General features: G+C 64.5%; 3 protein-coding genes across 12 annotated transcripts in view; 2 read left to right on the top strand and 1 right to left on the bottom strand.

The window, feature by feature from the left end:
* The window catches only part of PLEKHG5 (pleckstrin homology and RhoGEF domain containing G5), a 29,029-nt gene extending 26,709 nt beyond the window's left edge, over positions 1-2,320 (top strand). For 6 of the 8 annotated variants that reach the window (XM_036832953.1, XM_036832980.1, XM_036832972.1 and 3 more), the window contains 2 exons: positions 434-1,210; positions 1,467-2,320. In XM_036832953.1, coding sequence (XP_036688848.1) covers positions 434-1,210; positions 1,467-1,476 — 787 coding nt within the window. In that variant the 3' untranslated portion in view covers positions 1,477-2,320. Of the gene's footprint in view, positions 1-433 lie in introns of all 8 variants that reach the window. The other 2 variants (XM_036832989.1, XM_036832933.1) reach the window with 1 other exon arrangement.
* On the top strand, positions 2,184-7,036 carry TNFRSF25 (TNF receptor superfamily member 25). The gene is made up of 11 exons (XM_036874309.1): positions 2,184-2,230; positions 2,633-2,799; positions 3,307-3,453; positions 3,652-3,786; positions 4,142-4,309; positions 4,401-4,479; positions 5,233-5,288; positions 5,387-5,494; positions 5,675-5,709; positions 6,166-6,346; positions 6,532-7,036. Exons 1-11 carry the CDS (start codon positions 2,184-2,186, stop codon positions 6,852-6,854), a joined length of 1,446 nt encoding a protein of 481 aa, XP_036730204.1. The 3' UTR covers positions 6,855-7,036.
* Positions 7,037-7,940: 904 nt separating this feature from the next.
* The window catches only part of ESPN (espin), a 30,554-nt gene continuing 17,244 nt past the window's right edge, over positions 7,941-21,250 (bottom strand). Inside the window, exons 7-15 of one of the 3 annotated variants that reach the window (XM_036874972.1) lie at positions 20,139-20,410; positions 17,305-17,466; positions 17,019-17,214; positions 15,664-15,690; positions 14,411-14,556; positions 14,072-14,335; positions 9,458-9,537; positions 9,356-9,367; positions 7,941-8,244 (exon numbers count right to left, since the gene is read on the bottom strand). In XM_036874972.1, coding sequence (XP_036730867.1) covers positions 8,097-8,244; positions 9,356-9,367; positions 9,458-9,537; positions 14,072-14,335; positions 14,411-14,556; positions 15,664-15,690; positions 17,019-17,214; positions 17,305-17,466; positions 20,139-20,410 — 1,307 coding nt within the window. In that variant the 3' untranslated portion in view covers positions 7,941-8,096. Of the gene's footprint in view, positions 8,245-9,355; positions 9,368-9,457; positions 9,538-14,071; positions 14,336-14,410; positions 14,557-15,663; positions 15,691-17,018; positions 17,467-20,138; positions 20,411-21,250 lie in introns of all 3 variants that reach the window. The other 2 variants (XM_036822822.1, XM_036874883.1) reach the window with 2 other exon arrangements.

Genomic DNA, 21,250 nt, shown 5'->3' with positions numbered 1-21,250 from the left:
GGGCAGGTACTCCAGCCAGGACTCTTGACCCCGAGGCCATTAGCACTGGACAGGGCCGGTCACATCCGTTTCCTCTGAACGGCTTTATGATGTGAACCCAGTGGGGGGTGGGGACAGGGGCTCTGTCTCCTACCAGAGTCCGGGGGAGGATGGCAAACGGTTTTCAACTTGAGTGCCAAATCTGGTACATTAGTGGTAGCTGCCTGGAGCTGAGCTGAAGATTCTTAGACCGTATCCAACAGGAGATGCCGTGGTCACGACAGACACCATTCTTGATACCTGTTTTGTGGGCTCAGGTGCCACCTGCTTGCCATCTCTTGAGCCTTGAGCTCCAGGAGGGCAGAGGCTGTAGACGTCTGCATTGCCCAGCGTGGGCTGCACCAGGCCGTCTCGGTTTCCTTCGGCTGGGCTGACTCTCCTCTCGGCTCCACAGCGTCTCGGATGGCTCCACGGAGACCCTGGCCATGGTGGTGGCGGAGCCTGGCGAGATGCTGTCCTCTCCCGAGTTCGAGGGCGGCCCCTTCAGCTCCCAATCAGACGAGACCTCTCTCAGCACCACCGCCTCATCCGTCACGCCCACCAGCGAGCTGCTGCCCCTGGGCCCAGCGGATGGCCGCTCCTGCTCCGTGGACTCGGCCTACGGCACCCTCTCCCCGACCTCCCTGCAAGACTTTATGGCCCCAGCCCCTACGGTGGAGCCAGCACTCCGGCCCCCAGGGTCCTCACAAGCCCCTTCACCCCCACCCTCGCCCCGCCTCCGCCGACGCACTCCTGTCCAGCTGCTGCCCTGTCTGCCCCACCTGCTCAAGTCCAAATCTGAGGCCAGTCTCCTCCAGCTGCTATCGGGGGCCACCACCCATGGAGCGCCCCCAGCCCCTAGCCGCAGCCTGTCGGAACTCTGCTTGGCTGCTACCGTCCCTGGCACCAGGACTCAGGGTTCCCCTCAGGAAGCTGGGCCCAGCTGGGATTGCCAGGGGGCACCAGGCCCTGGCAGTGGCCCCGAGCTGTCAGAGCTGGAGGGTGGAGCCGGCTGCCCAGGTGGGGAGCCCAAAGGACCCACCAAGAGGAGCAGAGAGCTGTCCTCGGGGGCCTCGCCCAGGGTCCAGCCTGAGCCCCCCCCAGGGACCTCTGCCCAGCACAGGAAGCTGACGTTGGCCCAGCTCTACCGAATCAGGACCACCCTGCTGCTTAACTCCACCCTCACTGCCTCGTGAGTGGCCTGGCCTGGGGCGGAGGACAGGTGGCCCAGTGTGCTGGGGGCACTATCATGGCGGGGAGCAGGTGGCATTTGGGGACGGGTATGGGAGAGGGAGCCTGAGACCGGCCTCAGCACCTGGTGAGGATGAAACAGTGGGCAGTGGTGAAGAAGAGGCCTTAGGGTTCCGGTCGGGAGGAGAGGGTGGCTGGAGCCCCTCCGAATGCCTTCAGCCAAGGAAGGACCACCTCTCCCCTCCTCTCCACTGCAGGGAGGTCTGAGCAGAGGGAGGCTCCCAAGGGTGCCACTGACCAAGGGACAGCAGACAGCACGCCTCCTGGGGTGTGCCGGCCCCTGCTCCAGCTGCCGCCTTATGTGTGCACGAGCCGGAGTGCTGGGCAGGACCCCTGCCACCGCCCCCAGGGCCCAATTTGCACTTTGCCAGACTGGATGGAAGTGGAGGAGGGCTCAGCAGAGGCCCAGGCCCAGGCTGCAGGACCCCCTCACAGTCGTCACTGTCACTAACCTGCCTGTGCCTCTGCCCCCCAGCCTAGGCAGGGTCCCTTGCCCCCTACTCCCTGAAGTCACCAGCTCCTAGCCTCTGGGCTGGGCTCCAGGGCTGGGATCCCAGGCAGCCCTTCCCACCTCCACCCTCATCTGGCCCCAAATGGGACGGTTCCCGTGCCCTCACCTCCCTCCCTCCCACCTACTCACCCACCTAGTCCTTGGGTTGGGCTCTGTGTAAAGTTGCATATTTATTGAGCTTTTGATTCTTTTATAAAGACTTGTATATACTCCACCGGAAAAAGTCCTTTGCTTTTGGAACGCCCCCCTTTCGGGACTCAGGTGCACTTGGGCGCCTCCCTGGGCTCCCGCCCCTTCCCTCTGGTGGGGCCCCGCTGGAAGAGACTGTGGGAGAAGTGAATTAGTGGGGCGGAGATCGCCTGACCTGTACTCCCAAGATCAACCCCTGTCCCCTGCCGCAGACATGAGGTCCACCACTAGAGCCCCCCACGAGGTGCCCTCCCCCACGTGGTACCTTAGAGGGCCCTGCCCTGAGCCACCCCTCTGAGCTTATGCCAGGGTGGGCCATGGTCTCAGGCTCTGCTGAGAGTGCCCCCTAGGACTCCCCTCCAGGGCGGGGTGGGGGGTGGGGCACGCAGTACGTGGGGAGGGTGGGTCTCCCACCTGGGTACTTCTGGCCCAACCCCTCATGGCTGAGGGCGGGCTCTGAGGCCCAGAGAGGGGAGGTCACCTCCCTAGGAAGCGTTGGTCTCAGGGTTGAAGCTAGAACCCAGGCGTGGGACCTGGCTGCAGCCCTGTGCTGTGTGCACCTCGCCCACCAGCCGCCTCAGGTGAGCTCAGGTACGGGCTTCGGCCTGGGGGCTCGCTTCCCGGTACCGGCGGCCCCGCCCTGCCCCCTCCCCCTCCCCCTAGGCGGGCTCCTCGGGCGGCGCGGGGTAGGTGGGGCGGGCCTGCGGGCGCCGGCCTGGGCCCCACCCGCGGCGGGCGGAGCGGGGAAGCCCGGGTCGGGTCGAGGGCCCAGCGTGGCTCCCAGGGCCATGGAGCCGGGGCCCAGGGCGTGTGCGGCGGCGCTGACTGCGGTGAGTGGGGTCGCGGGGGCACGACCTCGAGCCTGGCCGGGGCCTGAGTCCCCGAGGCGGCGGAGGAAGGGGACGCGGGGATGGGGTGGGGGTGGGGATAGGAGTCTCCGATCCGGCCTCGCTGGGGGCTGGGCCGGCCCCTCTTCCGACCTAGTTAGAGGTTCAGCCGGGGTGGGGCCCTTCCGCCGAGAGGAAACACCCTCTCGGGGGCCGGAGGGATCTGGCGGCCCCAGACAGAGATCAGGGCCCCCCACCTTACCAAGGGCGTGGGTGGGAGTGGGGACCGCCTGATGCCCAGCCTTGTGAGAGGGGCTGGCGGGAACCCTCTTCTCTGCTTCTCCCAAGCCTGGTCTGTGCACAGGGGAAGGAAATTAGTCCAGAGCCCCACCCATGGGCACCCCTTTGGGGCAAGAACCTGAGAAGTGGGCTGCTCTGTGGGCAAGTGCTGGAGCCTCTGAAGGGTGGGGAGACCAGGTAGAGAGAGTCCCCTGCCTGGGCAGCCAGGCTGAGAGCCAGCAGCCCCTGTCCCCCAGGCCCTCCTCCTCCTCCTGCTGGGTGCCCAGGGCCAGGGCAGCACTCCCAGCCCCAGGTGTGACTGTGTGCACAGCTTCCAGAAGAGGAGTGGTCTGGTCTGCTGCAGGGGCTGTCCAGCAGGTGAGCGACTGAAGGGGTGGGAGGGACGTGGCGGGAAGTGAGGGCCCATGGGGCAGGCGGGGGTCAGGAGGGCTGGGGAGTGGTGGTAGGCAGGCCAGGGATGGGGCGAGGGGAGGCTGGGGGGGAAGTAGGGAGCCCGGGATAGGAAGGCGGAGGGAAAGGCGGCAGCCCTCTTTGACCCCAGGTTGGGTTCCACAGGGCACTACCTGAAGGCCTCCTGCACAAAGCCCTGTGGCATCCCCACCTGTCTCCCGTGCCCCCGGGGCACCTTCCTGGCCCGGGAGAACCACCACAAGACCCGCTGTGCCCGCTGCCAGGCCTGTGATGAGGAGGGTGAGGGGCTGCCTAGTGCTTGGGGGCAGGGCGGCTCTGGAGGACAGGCCCTGGCCAGGGTCTTTCTGAAGAAAGTGGCTGGCTCGAGCCCAGCCTTTGGCTGGGAGAGCCCTGTGCCCACCCCACCCCGGGGCCCTCTACCCTGATCCTGCCTCAGGATGCCTTTGTGCCCTCTCATCCTGGTGACCTTCCAGCCTCTGGTCTGTGGTGATCCCCACATTTCTCTCACTTTGCGGGTGGCCCTGTCTCTGGTCTCCTCATCTCCATTCTCCAGGGGACCTGTCCTGCCTCTCTGTGGGGCTCTTTGGCTCTGACAGTCTCTGCTCTCCCCCGTCTTCCCAAATCCCCCTGCCAGCCTCCCAGGTGGCCCTGAAGAACTGCTCGGCGGTGGCGGACACCCACTGCGGCTGCAAGCCAGGCTGGTTCATGGACTGCGTCGTCAGCCAGTGTCCCCACAGCTCTCCCTTTCGCTGCCACCCGTGCCCAGACTGTGAGGCCCTGCACCGCCGCACACGGGCCCCCTGTGGGTACCCCCGATCCGGGCCGTCTACTCCCACACCCTTCCCCTGCCTCCTTCTCTCCCGTCCTGACCCACACCATCTCCCGGACCACAGGTTCCAGCGGAGACACTCACTGTGGGACCTGCCTGCCCGGCTTCTATGAATATGGCAACAGCTGCGTGTCCTGCCCCACGTAACTTCCTGGCTGCCCTGGGCTGGGGGAAGGGAGGCTGGGAGCAGAGTGGGGATCGAGGGTCAGGGAGGACGGGGCTTGGCCCTGTGGTAAGTGGGTCCCACTTCAGGCAAACACTGGATGGTAAAGAGAAATTTGAATTCACCTTATGTCAGATAAATAAGGGGGCATATCTTCACTTTATGTCATACTTTCCTTTAGTAATCCTTCCAGCCCTACATCAAGGATAGGATGTGTCACTTACAGAGAGAGTCGCGTTAATATAGTTTCAAAACTTGGGCTGAGACTCAAGATCTGCCCCTTGTTCTCGGAGGGATCTTGGGCAAGTTACTTCACCTCTCCGATCTGTGGCCTCCCCATCTGAACATGGGGGTGTTAGTGGCTCTCCCCAGGGCTCTGATTAAGGGGTGACTAACTTTATTCACTCATCTGCTCCACAAGTGTTTCTTGAGCATCTGTCATTTCCAGACACCGTTCTAGGTGCTGGGGAAACAACAGGGAACAAAACAGGCAAATCCCAGAGTTGACATTCTAGTGACCCTCAGTCTAGTCTCGAAGAAGCTCAATAAGTAGTGTTTGTTGTTATTGTTATGGACACCAGTGACGTTTCAGCAGTACTTGGGGAACATTCTTGGGTAGAGTGAGGCTCTCTGGAGGGAAGGGCCTCCAGGATGGAGAAGATGTCAGGTGGTCCTGAGCAGTCCCCCCCGGTGTGTACTCCCTCACCCTCCACCGCATCCCCTCCCCTTGCAGGAGCACCCTTGGGGGCTGTCCTGTGCCCTGTGTGGCTGTCTGTGGCTGGAGGCAGGGTAGGTGGTGAAATGGAAACGCCAGTGGGAGAGCTGGGAGGGACTGAGGGGAGGGTGGGGGATGGCTACCACCCACCACCCACCAGCTGCTCTTTCAGTGTTCTGGGTCCAGGTGCTCCTGGCAGGCCTGGTGGTCCCACTCCTGCTTGGTGCCACCCTGACCTACACATACCGCCGCTGCCAGCTTTGCAAGGCCATGGTTCCTGGTAAGCGCACACGCGCCCACGTTCCTAGAGGCCTGGGGTCAGGATGGGTAGCCCAGAGCCCATTCAGCCTGATGCAGTGGGGGAAACTGAGGCAGGGAGTGCTGGGAGTGGGTGCAGAGGGACGCAGGCTCCGGAGCCTTGCCTGGTGGCTGATTAGACTCTCTTTGTGTCTCTCAACAGGTGAAGCTGGGGTGGAGGCCCTGACCCCCCTGCAGGTAAGATTCTCAGTAGTGTTCTAGGATGAGAGTGAGCAAGCCTTCCGGAGCTGAGCGGTTGGGCCTTATTATAACTCGTGATCCCAGCACGGCGCCTGGTAGCTGGCACGGGGTAGACCTCACGAACACATGTGTTGAGTTATCAGTGAGTGAGAGCAGCTCAGGGCCCGTCCTCAAGTGGCTCTGAGTCTACGGGGGGTCCAGACAGGTAAACAGGAGCGAACAGTTCAGTAGGAAGAGTGTCACCACGGCTAGGCCTCTACCAGGATTGGCGGAACAAGGAGGAGGCAGCGGGGGCAGGGCATTCCAGGCAGAAGAGATAGCTCTGCTACTGGGTCACACTGAGAGAGCACGGCCACTGGGGGATGTTTGCTGACTGAGCCAGGGATGCCCACCCCTGGCCAGAGGCCCCAGAGCCAGGCAAGCGAGGCTGACCTGGGGCCTCTTGGCTTCCAGGCCACCCACCTCTCACCCCCGGACAGCAGCCCCACCCTTCTGGTAACACCCAGCAGCAGTGAGAAGGTCTGCACCGTCCAGCTGGTAGGCAGCAGCTGGACGTCTGGCTCTCCCCAGGCCCAGGAGGCGCCCTGCCCGGAGGTGACCTGGTCCTGGGACCAGCTGCCCAGCAGAACTCTTGGTAAGGGATTTCAGGGGCCTGAGGCCTTGACCCCATTCTCCTGAGTCCGAGGTGATAAGCTGTGCTTTCCTGAGGCCACTTGCCCACTTCCCGTCCCCTAACTGACCAGGTGGACCTCCCTGCCCTGCCGGGCCCCTGCCCCTTGGCCCCTGCCCGCATTCCCCATTGGCTCTCTCTGGCCGCAGGCCCGCCGCCCCCGCCCTCGCCAGCGCCCCCTGCAGGCTCGGCGGCCGCCATGCTCCAGCCGGGCCCGCAGCTCTACGACGTGATGGACGCGGTGCCCGCGCGGCGATGGAAGGAGTTCGTGCGCACGCTGGGGCTGCGCGAGGCGGACATCGAGGCGGTGGAGGTGGAGGTCAGGCGCTTCCGCGACCAGCAGTACGAGATGCTCAAGCGCTGGCGCCAGCAGCAGCCCGCGGGCTTGGGCGCCGTCTACGCCGCCCTGGAGCGCATGGGGCTGGACGGCTGCGCCGAGGACCTGCGGAGCCGCCTGCAGCGTGGCCCGTGACGCCGGGGCCCACCCGCCACTTCGAGGCTCTGGTGGCCCTTGCAGAAGCCCTAAGTACGGTTACTTATGCGTGTAGACATTTAATGTCACTTATTAAGCCCCTGGCACGGCCCTGCGTAGCAGCGCCATCCAGCCTCACCCCTGCGCGCCCCCAGGGTTCCAGTTAAGGCGAGGAAGCGCCAACGACCATCAGCTGTTTCTCGGCCTGTGTTTGGCTGAGGCCTTGGTATTATTAAATCTATGAAAAAAAGCTGCTGCTTGGTGTTTCCGCGGAACAGGGGGTGTTAAGTGGCCCAGGCTTGGTTTCCCAGGGGCGTCGAAAGGGCCAGAAGTCTTGCCACCCACGGTGGAGGCCAGTGTGGCCCTTAGCCCAAGCCTGCCCCTCCAGCTCCGCCGTGGCCCAGTTACCCCGAGGAGAGGAAGTCGCGGTGACGACGTGTGAGAGTGAGCCTGAGCCCCGGGCGGCTGAGAGAGCTTTAATGCGGGTGCGAGATGGCGGGGACCGGGGAGGCAGCCGTTGGAGACACAGGTTCAGGATCCCTCGTCCTCCACTCACTCCACCAGGACAGTGAAAGGGTCCGGGGAGTGCGGGGCCTGGCTGGGGACGGCGCGCAGTCTTGGAGGTGGGGCGCCGGGAGCGGCAACTCTGTCCCGACGGGCAGTTTGCAGTTTTCATCGTTTCTGGTAAACAAATGACTGAGAGGAAACCCTCGGCAGGGATGGGAAATGCGGCCGGGGCTGGGCCGGGCGCTGATCTGGGTCAGGGAGAGAGGAAAACCCCTTCCCCGAGCGCGGGGCCTGCCTCCGCCCAGGATGCGCCAGCGACGCGGGTTCCGGGGTGCAGGGGAGGGGGCGGCAGCCGGGCGCGCGACCCGCAGGAAAACAAAGTCACCACCCACGGGGCTGGGGAGAGCTCTGCACACTTTGACATTCAACGGACATGCAAATATATGTAAGTAGGCATGCAAATAAGCAGCGTCTTTTTGCGTCAACAGCTTGGGCACTTTTTCTGGGCGACTGCGGCGGCGGGCACGCTCCAGCGTCGCCCGGGGCAGGGGATGCGGGTGCCGGGGCGGGGGGGGGGGTTGGGGAGTGGGTTGCCCGGGGAAGGGGTCAAGGAGGGGTTCCAGCGCGGGAGGGGAGGGCGGCGCGGCTCCCAGCCCTTCGGCCCGGGCCTGGCAGGCCGGGGCGGGGTCTGGGGGCGGCCCCAAGCTCGCGAGGCTGCGAGCAGGAGGGCGGTGTCTAGTACTTAGCGATGTCCCCCTTCTTCAGGATGATCTGTCGCTGCCAGGGCGCCAGCTTGCTCTCGTCGTAGCCGAGCGTCCGCAGCTTCTCCGACTGCTCTTTCTCCCGCTGCATCTCCTCCTGCTTCTGTCGCGCCTCCTCTTTCCTGGGCGTGGGGTGGGGGGCACAATCCCGGGCAAGGGTGAGAGGGTGGGCCAGGCCCCATGGGGGGGTCACCAATGGCAAGGAGTGGGTTACTGAGGGCAGGGGCGGGGTTGCTGGGGACAGAGGCACTAATGAATGGTGGGCAGGGCAATGGGTTGTAGGGGTAGAAGGTGACTGGGGACAGGGGGTGGGTTAGGAGGCATGTGGGTGGGATTGCTGGGGACAGAGGAGCTTGACTGGGGGCAGACTGGGGTCACTGGGGGACACACAGGAGCTGGGAAAGCGAGAGGCTGTAGCTGGGTTATTGCTGGCTGGGGGTGTTACTGGAAACAGAGGTGCTGGGTCACAGTGTGACAGAGAGTGAGGAGGGCGTGGTGCGGGGGCTAGGACCCGAGTTCGTGGGGACTGGGGTTGGGCTGCTGGGGAACAGAGGGACCACATTATTGGGAGACAGGGGCTGGGTGATTAGGGGCAGGTTATTAGACCATGGCTAGACCTGCACTGCTGATGAGGTAGCCGCTAAGCACGTGTGGCTGTTGAGCATATGAAATGTCGGGACTGAGACGCACTGTAGGTGCAAAATGCTCATCCCATCTCGCAGACTTAGTTTTTAAAAAGAGTGTAAGACATCTCAATGATTTTCATAATTATTATTATTGGGTTAAGTAAAATAGACTATTAAGTTCACTCATCCTTTTATTTTTTCACTGTGGCGGCTAGGAATTTAATATTACATATGTGGCTCAACTTATACATCTATCAGACAGCACTCGGCTAGACTACTAAGGGCAGAAACTAAAGATCTGAGGGACAGATGCTCTAGGTTATCGATACTGAGGTTGGGTTAACTGCAAGGCAGAAAGGCTAGGTTAACGGGAGATGGGGGCTGGGTAATTGGGGACAGGTCATTATAGCGTAAGAGCAAGACTTTGAGGTGCAGTGGATAAGTTCCTGGGGGAGAGGGGTCTGGTGGCATTACTGGGAGCAAAGACACTGTGCTAACAGGGCTGAGTGACAAGGGGATGCACTCAAGATGGGGCTGGAGGAAGGGGCAAAAGGACTGCGACTGGGTGGGGGGAGGGGACACAGGTTGGGCCCAGCCCCACACTCACCGCTTCTGCTCCCTGGAAGAAAAGAGATGGTGTTAGTTGGTGCCACCACCTCAGGGACACGATCAAGACACCCTGCCAAGCCCCGCATCTTCCTCAGCTCACCTCTCCTCTTCTAGCTTCTTCCGCAGGATGTCCCGCCTCCAGGCGGGCATGCTGGCCAGCCAGGCCTCCTCCTCCTTCTCCTGAAACACAGCACAAGGCTTCAGGGCCAGCATGGGCTGGGACACGGGGGTCAGCGGGGGTGCTCCCCCACCCAGGGGACCTGCATGAGTCAGGGACAACGGGACACAGATGGGGTCGCAGGAAGCGACTCTTTTGATGCCCTTCTATAGGGCAAATGGATGAAGACTCAGGCCCCCGTGTCCCAGAGGCGGCGCCGGAGAGGTCAGAGCTGAGGGTAGGAGGCGTAGGAGAGGAGCAGAGGGGGAGACTCCCCAAGGTGGGGGGAAGGGGGGGTGGATAGATGGCTCCAGGCCCCTGGCCCAGAATCTCTGGGCAGACTCATACTTGGGCCTCCACAGATCCTGCCTGCTCAGAGAGGCTCAGGCCGGTCCCTGGTTCCACTGTGAAGGACCTTCTGTCCCATGCCTGTCCTGTTCTGAGAGGGGGTCGACGCTAGCTCTACAATCGTGTGGCTGCAATGACATGGGGGTGGGGCCATCCAACACAGGCAGCTTACAGCAAAGTGTTTTATTACTTGCATGTTACAGAGGAGAAAGGGTCTGGACACGTCACACGAACACTGCACATGTGGCTCCCTTGACCTCAGCCAAACAGGTAGCTATGAACTCCAGTGAAAAACCAAAGAGAGGAAGCCACACTGCCCCAACGGGGACCCACAGTCCCGCACTCAGAGGGGCTGCTTCTTCCACCTGGCTCCACACGGAGCCGGGCATCGCTGGAGAGCCAGAGGGGGACACCTGGTTGGCTCTGTGCCGTGCCCTGCCCATTCCGGCCAACACCCCACAACCGGCCACCGTGGGATCTCAAAGGCTGAGGCAGCCTGGTTCTGGGCACTCTGGCTTTTCCAAGGCCACTCGTCCGGTCCTGGTTTCTTCCTGCCGTATTCTGACCTCTGGAGGGCATCAGACAGGCATCCAGGCCCGGGTGAAGACGCTTGAGGGTAAATTCCGAATTCTGCGGCTCAGATGTCAAAAAGCTCTGCCTCCTTCTCCTTCCAGAAGGAGAAGCTGCGGTCGATGTACCGGCAGATGTCCTCATTGCTGAACTCGCCCATCTCAGATACCAGCTCCAGGGGTTCTTCGGCGGGGGCTTCGGAACTAGGAGGGTCCGGCGTCGGGGGAGGCGCGGCTGGCGGGGGTGGGGACGGGGGCTGCGGCGCAGGGGCCGGCGCCTCTGGCTGCCCTTCTGGCCAGTCGCCCGTCTGAGCTGGAGCGGCCTCTTCGGTGGGCTCCCTCTCTTCCTTATCTGTCCCTTCCTTTTGCTCTTTCTCCACCTCTTCTTCCCGGGCCGGCTCAGCCTCTGGGGTGTCTCCGAAGAACTGGCGCCTGAGGTCCTCGAAGCCGTCGCTCCAGCCGCGCCGGCCGGCCTCCACCTCCTCGAGTACCACGCGGTGGAAGAGACGGATGAGCTCCCACGGGTGGCTGCCCAGCCGGTCGAACATCTCGTAGCACAGCAGGTGGCGAAACTTGCGCTCTTCGCGGCTCAAGCCCATTTCGAGCAGCTGGAAGTAGCCGAGCATGAAGAGGTCGAGCGTGAGGCTGTCGTAGCGCCGGGGCGCGCCGCCGTCGAGGGGCGGCAAGAAGTGCTCGGGCCAGTACAAGCCGTGTGCCAGGCTCGGGCCGCGAGGCTGGCGCGCCGGCACCTGCCGCAGCAGGCTCCGCCAGTGGCCCAGCAGCTTGCCCACCACCTGCCGCTGCTTCAGCAGGCGCAGCAGCCGCTCGTCCGGGCCATCGCCCGCCGGCGGCTGGGAGGCGTCGGCGGCCTCCGGGCCGAGGTCGGCGCCGGCGGCCACCACGCGGGGCAGCAGTCTGCGCAGGCGCACCTGGGCGTGGCGCCCGGGGCCGCGGAAGGTCCACTTGCGCCAGTGCTCCAGGAAAAGGTAGACGATGCGCTCCTTGCGCATGTCGATGTAGTCCTGGACGCCTCGCAGCTCGGTGGAGGGTGGCGGCCTGCGCGCCAACTGCTCGGGCTCGGGCAGCGCCGCCTGGCGGCCTGGCGCCTCGGGCGGGCCCAGGACGACCAGGGGCTCCCCCGCGGCCGGCAGGCCGTTGGCGGCGGCGGCACTTGGCTCGCCGGTGCCGGCCGCCACGTAGTCTTCCTCGAGGATGGGCTCGCGGCGCGGGGCGCCGGCGGGCAGCGAGAGCTTTCGGGGCGGGCCGCGCGCGGGCGCCGAGCCCTGGGCGCGCCGCTCGTAGGTGGCGCGGAGGTGCCGCACCGAGACGCCGCACTCGAGGATCTCGCGCGCCACGGCCTCGCGGCACCAGCTGAGCGAATGCGAGCGGCCCAAGCAGAGCGGGCCCGGCCGCCAGGGGGCGTCGGTCAGCGGCGGCAGCGGCTGGCCTGTATCGGCGGCAAGTAGCTCGGCCAGGTGCGCGGGCCGTCCGCCCAGCGCGGCCAGCAGCGTGGCCATGCTCTTGAGCAGCGTGGAGATCTTGCTGCACCAGGCAGGCAGGCTGGCGGCGCGGCCGTGCATGCGGCGCGGGTCGACGGTGAAGCGCGGCGCCGACAGGGCGGCCGAGATGGGCAGCAGCTGCTCCAGCTCCAACTCCAGCTGCTCCAGGCGCGCCTCCAGCTTCTGCGCCTTGTGCAACACTTGCAGGTTCTCGATTTGCTGCTCGATGCGGAGGATGTCGGCCTCGGTCATGAGCTCGCCGAAGGGCCCGAGGATGGCGTTGTGCTCGCGGGAGTACCTCCAGCCCTCGCGGGGGTAGCAGCACGAGCTGGCGGCCGTCAGCTAAGGCGGGGAAGACAAGAGAGGGGAGGGAGGCGCGTCTCCCTCTGGCCCGGCTCTCGCAGCGGCCGCCGGGGGCGCCTTTTGCATGTCCCGGGTGGTGTAATGGCTCCGCGGGGCTGCGTTTGCAGGGACGGGCCGCGCCTGGCCGGCGGGCGATTACACTGGGACGAGGCTTCGGCCCAGGCCGCCGCTCCAGGCGCTGGGCAGTGTCCACTCTGGTCGCTGGCGGGGACACAGCCGGTCGTTGGGCGCTGTTGCAGAGGCAGGGCCGGCAGATGGGGTCTCCACACCTGGCTCGGTCGCTCATTACACCACCAAAGGAACATGCAAAAGGCGTTGAAGCTGCGACAGACGGCAGCCCTCTCCCTCCCCATCCAAGGTCTGCGATTTCGAGGCCAGATCCCAGCGAGGCCGCTCCTCACCCCAGACAGATGACCCCTAATCAAACTCCCCTGTGGCCCAAGACCTCCCTGTCCATGCTGTCAGTTTTACTGCTGAATGAGAGGCCCTTAAAGTGGCTGAAGCTGTGGCTTTCACCCCTGTTCCCACACTCTCTGACTCCTGGAATAATAATACAACTTACAAAGCTAGGTTTGCCAGGCACTTACAGTCTCATCTGTTCCTCATTTTAGTGCCAGGTTTTTCCAGCCCAGGTGGGGGGGGGAGGGGCTGCCGTCACCTCCTCACAGGCCTCCCAGTTCATCCTGGCCCACCACAGTCCCACACACAAAGAAGTTTCCCAAATACAAATATGCCGATGCCAACTTCTCCGCTTAACCCCATTCCCAGGCTCTCCACTACTCCAGGAGAAAGTCCATCGTCTTCAAGGCCAGGACTTAGTGATCTGGCCACTCCTGACGTCTCCACTCCACCCCCTTCAGTGGTACTGTCTTGGAGCTACCACACCCACTCTGACTGTCAGACCTCCCCGGTCCTTCCTGCTCGCTCTTTGACCCACTATTTCCCCTGTCCACTTCTTCCTCATCTTCCAAGTCTACCTGAGACATCACTTTCTCCTCGCCTACCACCACCCCAAACCCGAACAGGATGGTCGGTTTAGGGCTGCCCCAGTCCTCTGCCCTCCCCATCAGAGCACCTCCCCACTTGCTCACTCTCTCACATTGCCCTGTTTTGTCTCCTTGGGGGCACTTATCACTCGACTAAGGTCCTGTGCTTGCTTGTTGGTTGACACCCCCCGGCTCTGACATATTCACCGTGAATCCCCAGAGGCGACAACAGTGTGTAACACATAGACGGCGCGGGGGGATGTCTGTTGAGCAGATCAATGGCAAACTATCCTGCCAGCCAGGGGTGATCAACCCATCCGACAGATGAGAAACCTGAGGCTGGATGAAGCTCAGTATCAGTGGAAAGTGGTAGTTCAGGGAAAGAGCCCAGGCCAGTCTGACTACGACCAAAAGCCTCTTGGTTACTCATGTGGTCCCTTGGATGAGTCAACCTCACCCGGAAGCTTGTCAGAAGTACAGAATCCCATCCCCACCCAGAGCACCTGAATCAGAAAAAGCATTTTAATAAGATCACAGGCGATTTGAGGGCATCTTAGACTTTGATAAACACTGCCATCTCATTAAAGGACAGGCTGTTGGGGGGTGGTGCTGGCGGTGGAGACTAGGAACCGTCCCAGGAGAGGGGTGGTGGCCCAATCGTGCTTTTTCCCAAAGGTAATGGGAGCCGTCTGAGGCTGAAAGGTCCCGGGCAGATTGGGGGATGATGTAGGGCATGGGCTGTGGACCCAGGTGCGGACCCCAGGGCCCTCTGGGAAGCCCAACCCTGCCCACCTTCCGCCTCTGCTCCTCCTCCTCCTGCATCTTCAGCTGCAGCTTGCGCACCATCACCTGGCGCTTCCACTCGGGGATGGGCCGGCCCTGCTCGTCGTGCGTGGGGATGAGCGCCTCCACGTCGAGCTGCACGCCCGGCGCAGGGGTGGCAGGCGGCGCCGGCGCCACACTGCCGTTGAGCAGTGGCTGGGACCCCGCGGCCGGCGGGGTGGGGCTCCGCGCCCGTGACGGTGCCGGCGAGGACAGCGGCAGCGGCGAGTCGGGCTGCGGGGAGAAGCGGCGGGGCTGAGTGCCGGGTGGGCGGGGTCGAGGGGCTGGGGCGTCTGTCGCATCGCCTACCTGGGAGGCCGGCTGCCCACTGCCCGAGAACACCGTGGTCAGCCCCTTGCTCTGCGGCGTCGGCTTCAGACTCTTGCCCGCCTTGATCTCAGCCAGTAGCTCTGAGTTGTCGCCCGTCGGGGACATCATGTTGAAAGACTTGGTGCCTGCGCGGAGGCAGAAGAGGAGACGCTGGCCTGGTGTGAGGCCCGCGTCCCCGCCGCCCCCTACCCGCCCTCTGCTGCCCCCTTCCCCAAGTCAGCGCAGGCCGGGGCCTTCCCTTGGGCTCAGAGGGCAGCTCTCCAGGTCCCGGGTCCCGCAGGCAGCTCTCGGGGACCCCAGAGGCGGGTCCTCAGCTGGCAGCCCGCGCAGCCCAGCCATCCTCCCGACCCTACTCACGGGGTGTGGAGCCCCCGCCTGGAGGCCCCTGGGAGTTCATGATGGCTCCTGGGCCGGCCCTGGGGCCTCTAGCGAACGTCTCCGCGCAGCGCACTGACTGCCCAGCTCCAGAACACTACCTGGGGCCAGCCACGCGACCTTTGTCCCGGCTTGCCCGGCCCGGCCCCGCCAGGGTGGAGCCTCCCTCTGGCCATCTCACTGCACCAGCAAACCCCAGTGACCCTTGGACTGAGTCACCTGGGGCGTCCATGGCTATAGACTCGGGACCCTGGATGCCAGAAGCCAGCCGGCCCCCTCCCCCCCCCCCCACAGACAGACACACGCGCAGACGCACTGGTTGCAAGCCCAGACGGAGCACACTTATGGCAAAGCGCAGCGCAGCTCTGGCGGACCCGGGAAAGCCGAGACCTTACTAAGGATATGGGGTGGGTGCACTCAGGACGAGGGGCCAGGCGGACGACATGCAAATGCGCGGCGCGGAGTTTGCATTTTCCGACGAGGCCGGCGGAGGTGAATGGAGTTGGGGGAGGGTTGCCTGTAGAGACAGACTGAGGAAGGAGTCAGGACTGGGTGAGGGGGGAAAAAGGGGGCCAACAGCTTCTGGGTTCCCCGGGCTGGGGATCCCAGAGCGCGGTAGTGGGAGGGGAAAAAGGGAAAAGTGCCGGTGGGCCCCGGCTGCGGGCTCATTTCTTTAGGCAAAACCGTCTGCCCGGCACAGAATGCGGGTAGAACCTGTAGTGTCCAGGACCCCTCGCCTGCCGGACCCTGGTCCCGTCCTTTCCTCAAGACCCCAGCCCGTCAGCCTGGCTCTTCCTGAGCGTGCCCTGTGCCCCACCCCCGCGCCTCAGCCAGGAGCCGCGCACGCAGCTACTCACTCTTCCTGTGTCTCAGCACTCTCACTTCTAGGGACCGAGAGGAGAGAAGTGACAGCGAAGTTAGGAGAGGGAGGGGGCTGGGGTGAGGCTAGGACATCACGGAGAGCAAGAGAGGGCCAGGGAGGGCAGGAGGAGGGGAGATGCGCGGGGGCAGGCGGGGGGGGGGGCGGGTGAGAGGAGGAACTTTCCAGTCCATCTGACCCTGGCTCAGGCTGCTCTGGGGCTCCACAAGGGTGGTCCGCTCAGTTCCCAGCTCTGTTGGTGCCCCTGAGGGCTGGGCTGGGCTGCCATTGGCCCTGGCCCCCCTAGCAAGGGCCTCAATCTTGGCATTGGGATGGGATAGGGCACCCAGCCCAGGCTCTGCTGCGAAGGGGTGTCTGGAGAAGCCCAGAGTCTATTTTTCTTCTGTTCCTAGTTTCAGCCTTGCTCCAGTCTGCCAAGGGAAGACACTGACCTCAAAGTTGGGGGCCTTTCTGGAGGCTCAGCTGACGGTGGACATGCTACCATGGGCTGTGGTCTGCAGGGGCTGCGGCTCCATAGGTACCCCAAGGAGCCCAGGCTGGCACTACCTTGGACGCTACTGCAGCCTTGCATCCCTAGTCAGGGAAGTGAAGCTTTGGATGCTACCACTAAGCATGGTCCCCGAACTGAGTGGCTGGGTGAGGAAGGCAGCTTGGCCACCCCCTGCCAGGCTGGAGTGGACGCATCAGCACCCACATACCACCTCCTGGGCCTTCCAGGAGCCCTGGCATGCAGGAGACTGTCCCGCATTTCAGAAGAGAAGCCCAGGAATCCTGGTCACCAGTCTAGCTCTTAAAAAAGGATGCTCAGGGGATTCACCAGGAGGGGGAGGGCAGAGTATGATGGGTTACTGGCCTTGACCCTATAGCCAGGCCCTGGGCTGTAGCTAGCTTGGGAGAACAAGAGAAAGCAGCCAGGAGTGGAAGAGTGACTCAGGATAGACGTGGGGCAGGAAGAAGGTTGGCCAGCAACCCTGCCTCCTTGAAGCTAATTCTACTTCTCTGAGCTTCCCTCTAGCACCAGCTCATCAGAAACAGCAGTCACCAGAGCTGGGAGGCCTTCCCTACTGGGTGGAAGGCAGGGCCAGAGAGGGAAGGGGACTTGCCCCAGGTCACACAGCCCAGTCCTGCTCTGGCAGGACCTAAAGCAACTCCAAGCCTCCCCTTAGGGTCAAGTCCTCATTGGGGTGGGGCTGCAGAAAGATCGAGAAGGAAAAGAGGAAGCACCAGGGCAGTGGCAGCTGCCCGGGTCGGGGGTGGGGAGGAGGGGGTCTTGGTTTCCCTCCCCCTTCAGGGCTAGCACCGCCCCCCACCCCTCAGCCCGCCCCTACTCACTGCCAGTGGACGAGGAGGAGCGACGCTGCCCGCAGCCAGGGCCAGAGCCCTCGAAGGACAGAGGAGGAGCGGGCGGCGGCGAGCTCAGGGCCTCGGGCAGGGGCGGCGGCGGCGGGGGCGGCGGGGGCAGTTCCCTGGACGTCTTGGGGTCCGCGCCGCAGCCGTTGTGCACGTGGTTCCCGGGGAGCTGCGCCGCCTGCGGGGGAGCGGAGGGGCCAGCGAGTGAGACGCGGGCAGCCCGGCCGGGTCCCGGGCGGCCGGCGGGTGCGGGCTGGCGGGCACGCACCTCCTCGCTGTGCGCCATGCCCGGGCGCGCGGCCAGCGGCTCCCCGGGGTAGCGGCCCAGCTGGCGGTAGTAGTCCCCCGTGCTGGGCTGCTTGCTGAAGGCGCGGGGCTTGCGGCTGGAGTCCTGCCTCCGCAGCCCGTTGCGGCCGTCGCGGGAGCTCAGCTGCGGGAAGACAGCGGGCGGAGTGAGCTTCGGGCACTTGTCCCTTCCGCCTCCCACATCCCACCCCCCCAGCCCGCCTTCCCAGCTCTTAACCTTCCGGGGGCTCGTGGCCAGCCGCGGTCCCAGACCCTCCTGTTCTCAGAGCGGGGATGGGGCGAGGGTCCTGCGGGCCTCGGTGAAAGGGCACTCTCGGTCGGCCCCACAGGGAGGGGTTCTGGGCGCGGGCCAAGGGGCGCAGGGGCCCCCACTGTGGCTAGAAGGGGCGGGCCGAGGGGCGGGGTGGCCCAGCCCAAACGCCAGGGGGAGCTGGAGAAGGGGTAGCTCCCAGCTTAGGCAGCGCTAAGGACTCAGCCGCACCCCACTCCCGGCGACCAGCCGGTCCCACGCGAAACCAAGGCTTCGCGGAACCCTCTCTCGCGGGAGTTCCGCCCGGAGGAAGTCCACTGCTTGCCCAGGGCCCTCCGCCGCCCGGCCCCGGCCTGGGGCTGCTCCTACCTGCGACCGTGCCGGTGGCCCCCGCTGTGCACCTGGCAGCGGGGGCGGCATGGACTCGACACCTGCGCTACCTGATCCTTCCTCTCAGGTTACAGCCCAGCCCGCCCGCCCGCACCTATGTGCGCCTAAGAGCTCTGCCGGCCTGACATCACCCAGGGCCTGCCAATCCCGGGCCGAAACCCCCAGCAGTCGGGAATGCCACGGGGGCCCACTGCTCCGCCAACACCTGGCCGCTGCGCCGCGCCTACCCCGCAGGCCAGATGTGGCCCCGCCCCCCTGCCCCTCTCTCCCTCCGTTCTGGGCTGAGCACCCCAGGCTTCATCCCCCCACTCACCCCCTCCATCCGCCAGAGACAGAATTTGGGCCTCACCACGGGCAGTGGAGCCCCCCACGTCTGGCCCCCCGGGTTCCGGGTCACGCCCCCGCCCTTTCCCTCCCGCATCTGGAAACCATCGCCGGCTGCGTAAGGGACACCGACACCCGCGCCCAAGCCTCGGGTTTCAGGGGCGGCAGGCCGGGCTCGGGTGACAGCGCGGGTAGTCCACTCCGTCGCAGCTGCCCCCCACTAAGCCCAGCCCGGGAAGAAAGACAGGAGGCGGAGGGGCCAAAGACCAAGTCACCTGGCAGGGGCTGTCCCCCGCCCCACCCCCAGTCCGAGCGTCCCCACGGTGGCCCCGGACCCTCCAAGCCCCACCCGGCCGGGTTCACGTTGCAAGGAAACGCGACACCGCGGGATTTGTTTTCTGGGCCAGCCCGCCCCCTCGGCGCCCCCTGCAGCCCCGAGGCGCGGGAGCCACGACCCTGCTCCTGCCCGCGGTCCGGAAAAAGCTGGGGAGTTGGGGGGGGTGCGGGGCACACAAAGGGCCCTTGTGGAGCGGCCCAGCGCCTGCCGCCGGGCACGCACACACCGGGAGAGGCACGGGACCTCGCAGTCCTGGTGCTCTGGCTCAGGGGAGGGGCCGCAGGCTGGGCCGCCTGTCCTGTGGCTTGGGGCAGGGCCCACACGCCTGGCCTGCAAAGTCCGCTGGGCCTAGGCCCCCTGCAGGCCTCTCCTGGGCCCCCTTCACCTTCTGGAGATGAAAGAGGAACCCACTGAGAGCCTGCTCTGAGGCAGCAAGAAGAGTTGCAGTGGCGCTGTGTCCTCCCCCTCCCCCAGCCAGTGGCCGTGCGATGTGGGTCACCTGTGGGAACTGTTTACTGAGCTTGGCCCTGGAGCAGCTTGCCTTGGGCTCGAGAGAGAACTACAAGGTCGGGGCTCCCACAGGACCCTAGGGGGGCTCTGTCTGCTATCCCACACTCAGCCGCCTGGGGCCTCAGGCTGCCCTCCCCTCTCAGACCAGCCTCCCTCTGTCCTCTTGGCCAGAACCCCAGGGCTCCCTCTGGGCCTCCTTGCCCAGGACTCTCAGAGCTGTGCAGACCAGCCCTCTGCCCCCTCCCCTGCTCCAAAGCCTTAGCCAGGAACCTACAGGCCCTGCATCCGGGCACCCCACACTCAAAGTGCCCGCACCGGATTCGGCCCCTTCTTACAAGCTTGCTTCTCCCCACGGCTCCCATCTCAGGACTGGCTTGTCTACCCACCTGGGAGCTGAAGCCCCAAACTGGGGAGCCAGCCTCCATGTTACCCCCACGTCCAGCCCCCAATGCTGAGAGGGTGCTGAGCCCTGCGGGTGCTCCCTGCCCTTGCCTCCACCCTCCTCCTCCCAGCCCTCACCTTCACACCGCCTGCATCTCCCACCTGGAAGACACTCCCTTGGGACCCTTTCTCCACCTGAGCCCGGAGCTGGGCACGTGTACATCTGTGGAGAGGCAGTTTGCACGTATTCTCTGCCGATTCCATGAGCTCCCTGCCACTCTGTGCAAGAGGTGGTGAGGACCCAGCTCCCGGAGAGGCATGGCTATCTGGGTATATGTTCCTTCCCCCCGCCCTGCCCCCCAACTCCCCAAAGGGTGCTGGCTTTGTCTTCCTCATCTCTCTGTCCCCAGTGCTCAGCCCTGAGCCGCCATGGGGCTGACCAGAAGCTTTGACTCCTGAATAGGCCATTGGACCAGGGACCACCGCCCCCGCCCCCCGCCGCCCGCCCTGTATCCACGAGCCGGGCCACTTGTTGGCCTCTACTGCCCCCGCATCAGCCCACTCCCAGGGCCGGAGGGCAGGCAGGTTGGGGAGGGTTCACTACCTCCTTCTTGAAGGCCTCGGTCTCCACGTGGCGGAGTTTGTTCTTCGTCTGCGTGTAGATGTCAGCTGCCTGTAGCCCCGCGGGGGGCTTGGGAGCTGGGTAGCCTGGCGGGGGTGGGGGCAGCTGGGTGCCTGGGGGTGAGGGCAGTGGAGGGAAGCTGGGTGGTGGCGGTGGTGCTTTGGGTCTCTCCATCCTGCTCCGGGGCAGGCCCGGCTCTGGGCTCAGCATGTCCATGTAGCTCTGTATGTCTGCAGCTCTCGTGCTGGGAAGCCCTGGGACAGAGGGAAGGCTGGGTTTGGGAGTTTGCAAAGAGGCTGCCCCCAGGCCCAAGACCCCCTCCTGCCCGGAAACGACCTGCCACGGGAGTAGGCAGGCTCCGGGTGCAGCCTGACACGGCCCCACTGTGGGCCCCGCAGGGCTGGGCCCACCCTCACCCTGGCCCTGCCCACCTGCAGCCCTGCACTCGTTGGGGAAAGGCCTGTGCTCAGGTTTGAGGGGAACTGGCAAGGGGGCCGCGGGCTCCAAGACAGGGCTGCGGAGCAGAGCCACCTGGAGGGTGGAGGGGTGGCTCCTCGGGGCAGATGTGGCCAGATGTGGCCAGGCAGGCGGCGGGAGACGGCCACACCGCATCTTTGCAGGGGGCCCCAGCAGCTCTGCAGGCCACCACCTGGCGGCGTAAAGCAGGCATCGCAGGTGGACAGACATCTAAGCTCAGGGTGCGGTCAGCATGTGTGAACACGTGTGCCTGGCTTCTGCCTGAGTGTGCATTTGTGTATGTTCGTGAATGTGTGTACGTGCTTCTTTGTACTTATGAACGTGTTTGCACTGGTCTGTGGACCTGGGGTGCGTGAGTGCGCACGTGTAGCGTAGGTGTCTGTATGGCTCTGTACGTGTGGCTGTGCATTCATACCTGGATGTTGTGTGTACACATGTGTAGGTGTGCACTCTTGAGTGTGGGTAGGTGTGTGTAATGTCTGGGGAGCATTTTGTGCGTGTGTAAGTGAGGATACTGAATTGCATGTGGGGTGCATGCGGCTTTTGTTGGTGGGAGGGTACCTGTGGATGTACAGGCATGTCTGTGACGGACACCCACAAGCGTGAGTGTCACCTGT

This window comes from Balaenoptera musculus, chromosome 1 (assembly GCF_009873245.2).
Source record: "Balaenoptera musculus isolate JJ_BM4_2016_0621 chromosome 1, mBalMus1.pri.v3, whole genome shotgun sequence".
NCBI lineage: Eukaryota > Metazoa > Chordata > Mammalia > Artiodactyla > Balaenopteridae > Balaenoptera > Balaenoptera musculus.
Note: the sequence above shows the minus strand (reverse complement) of the source record. Positions and strands in the feature narration are given on the sequence as shown.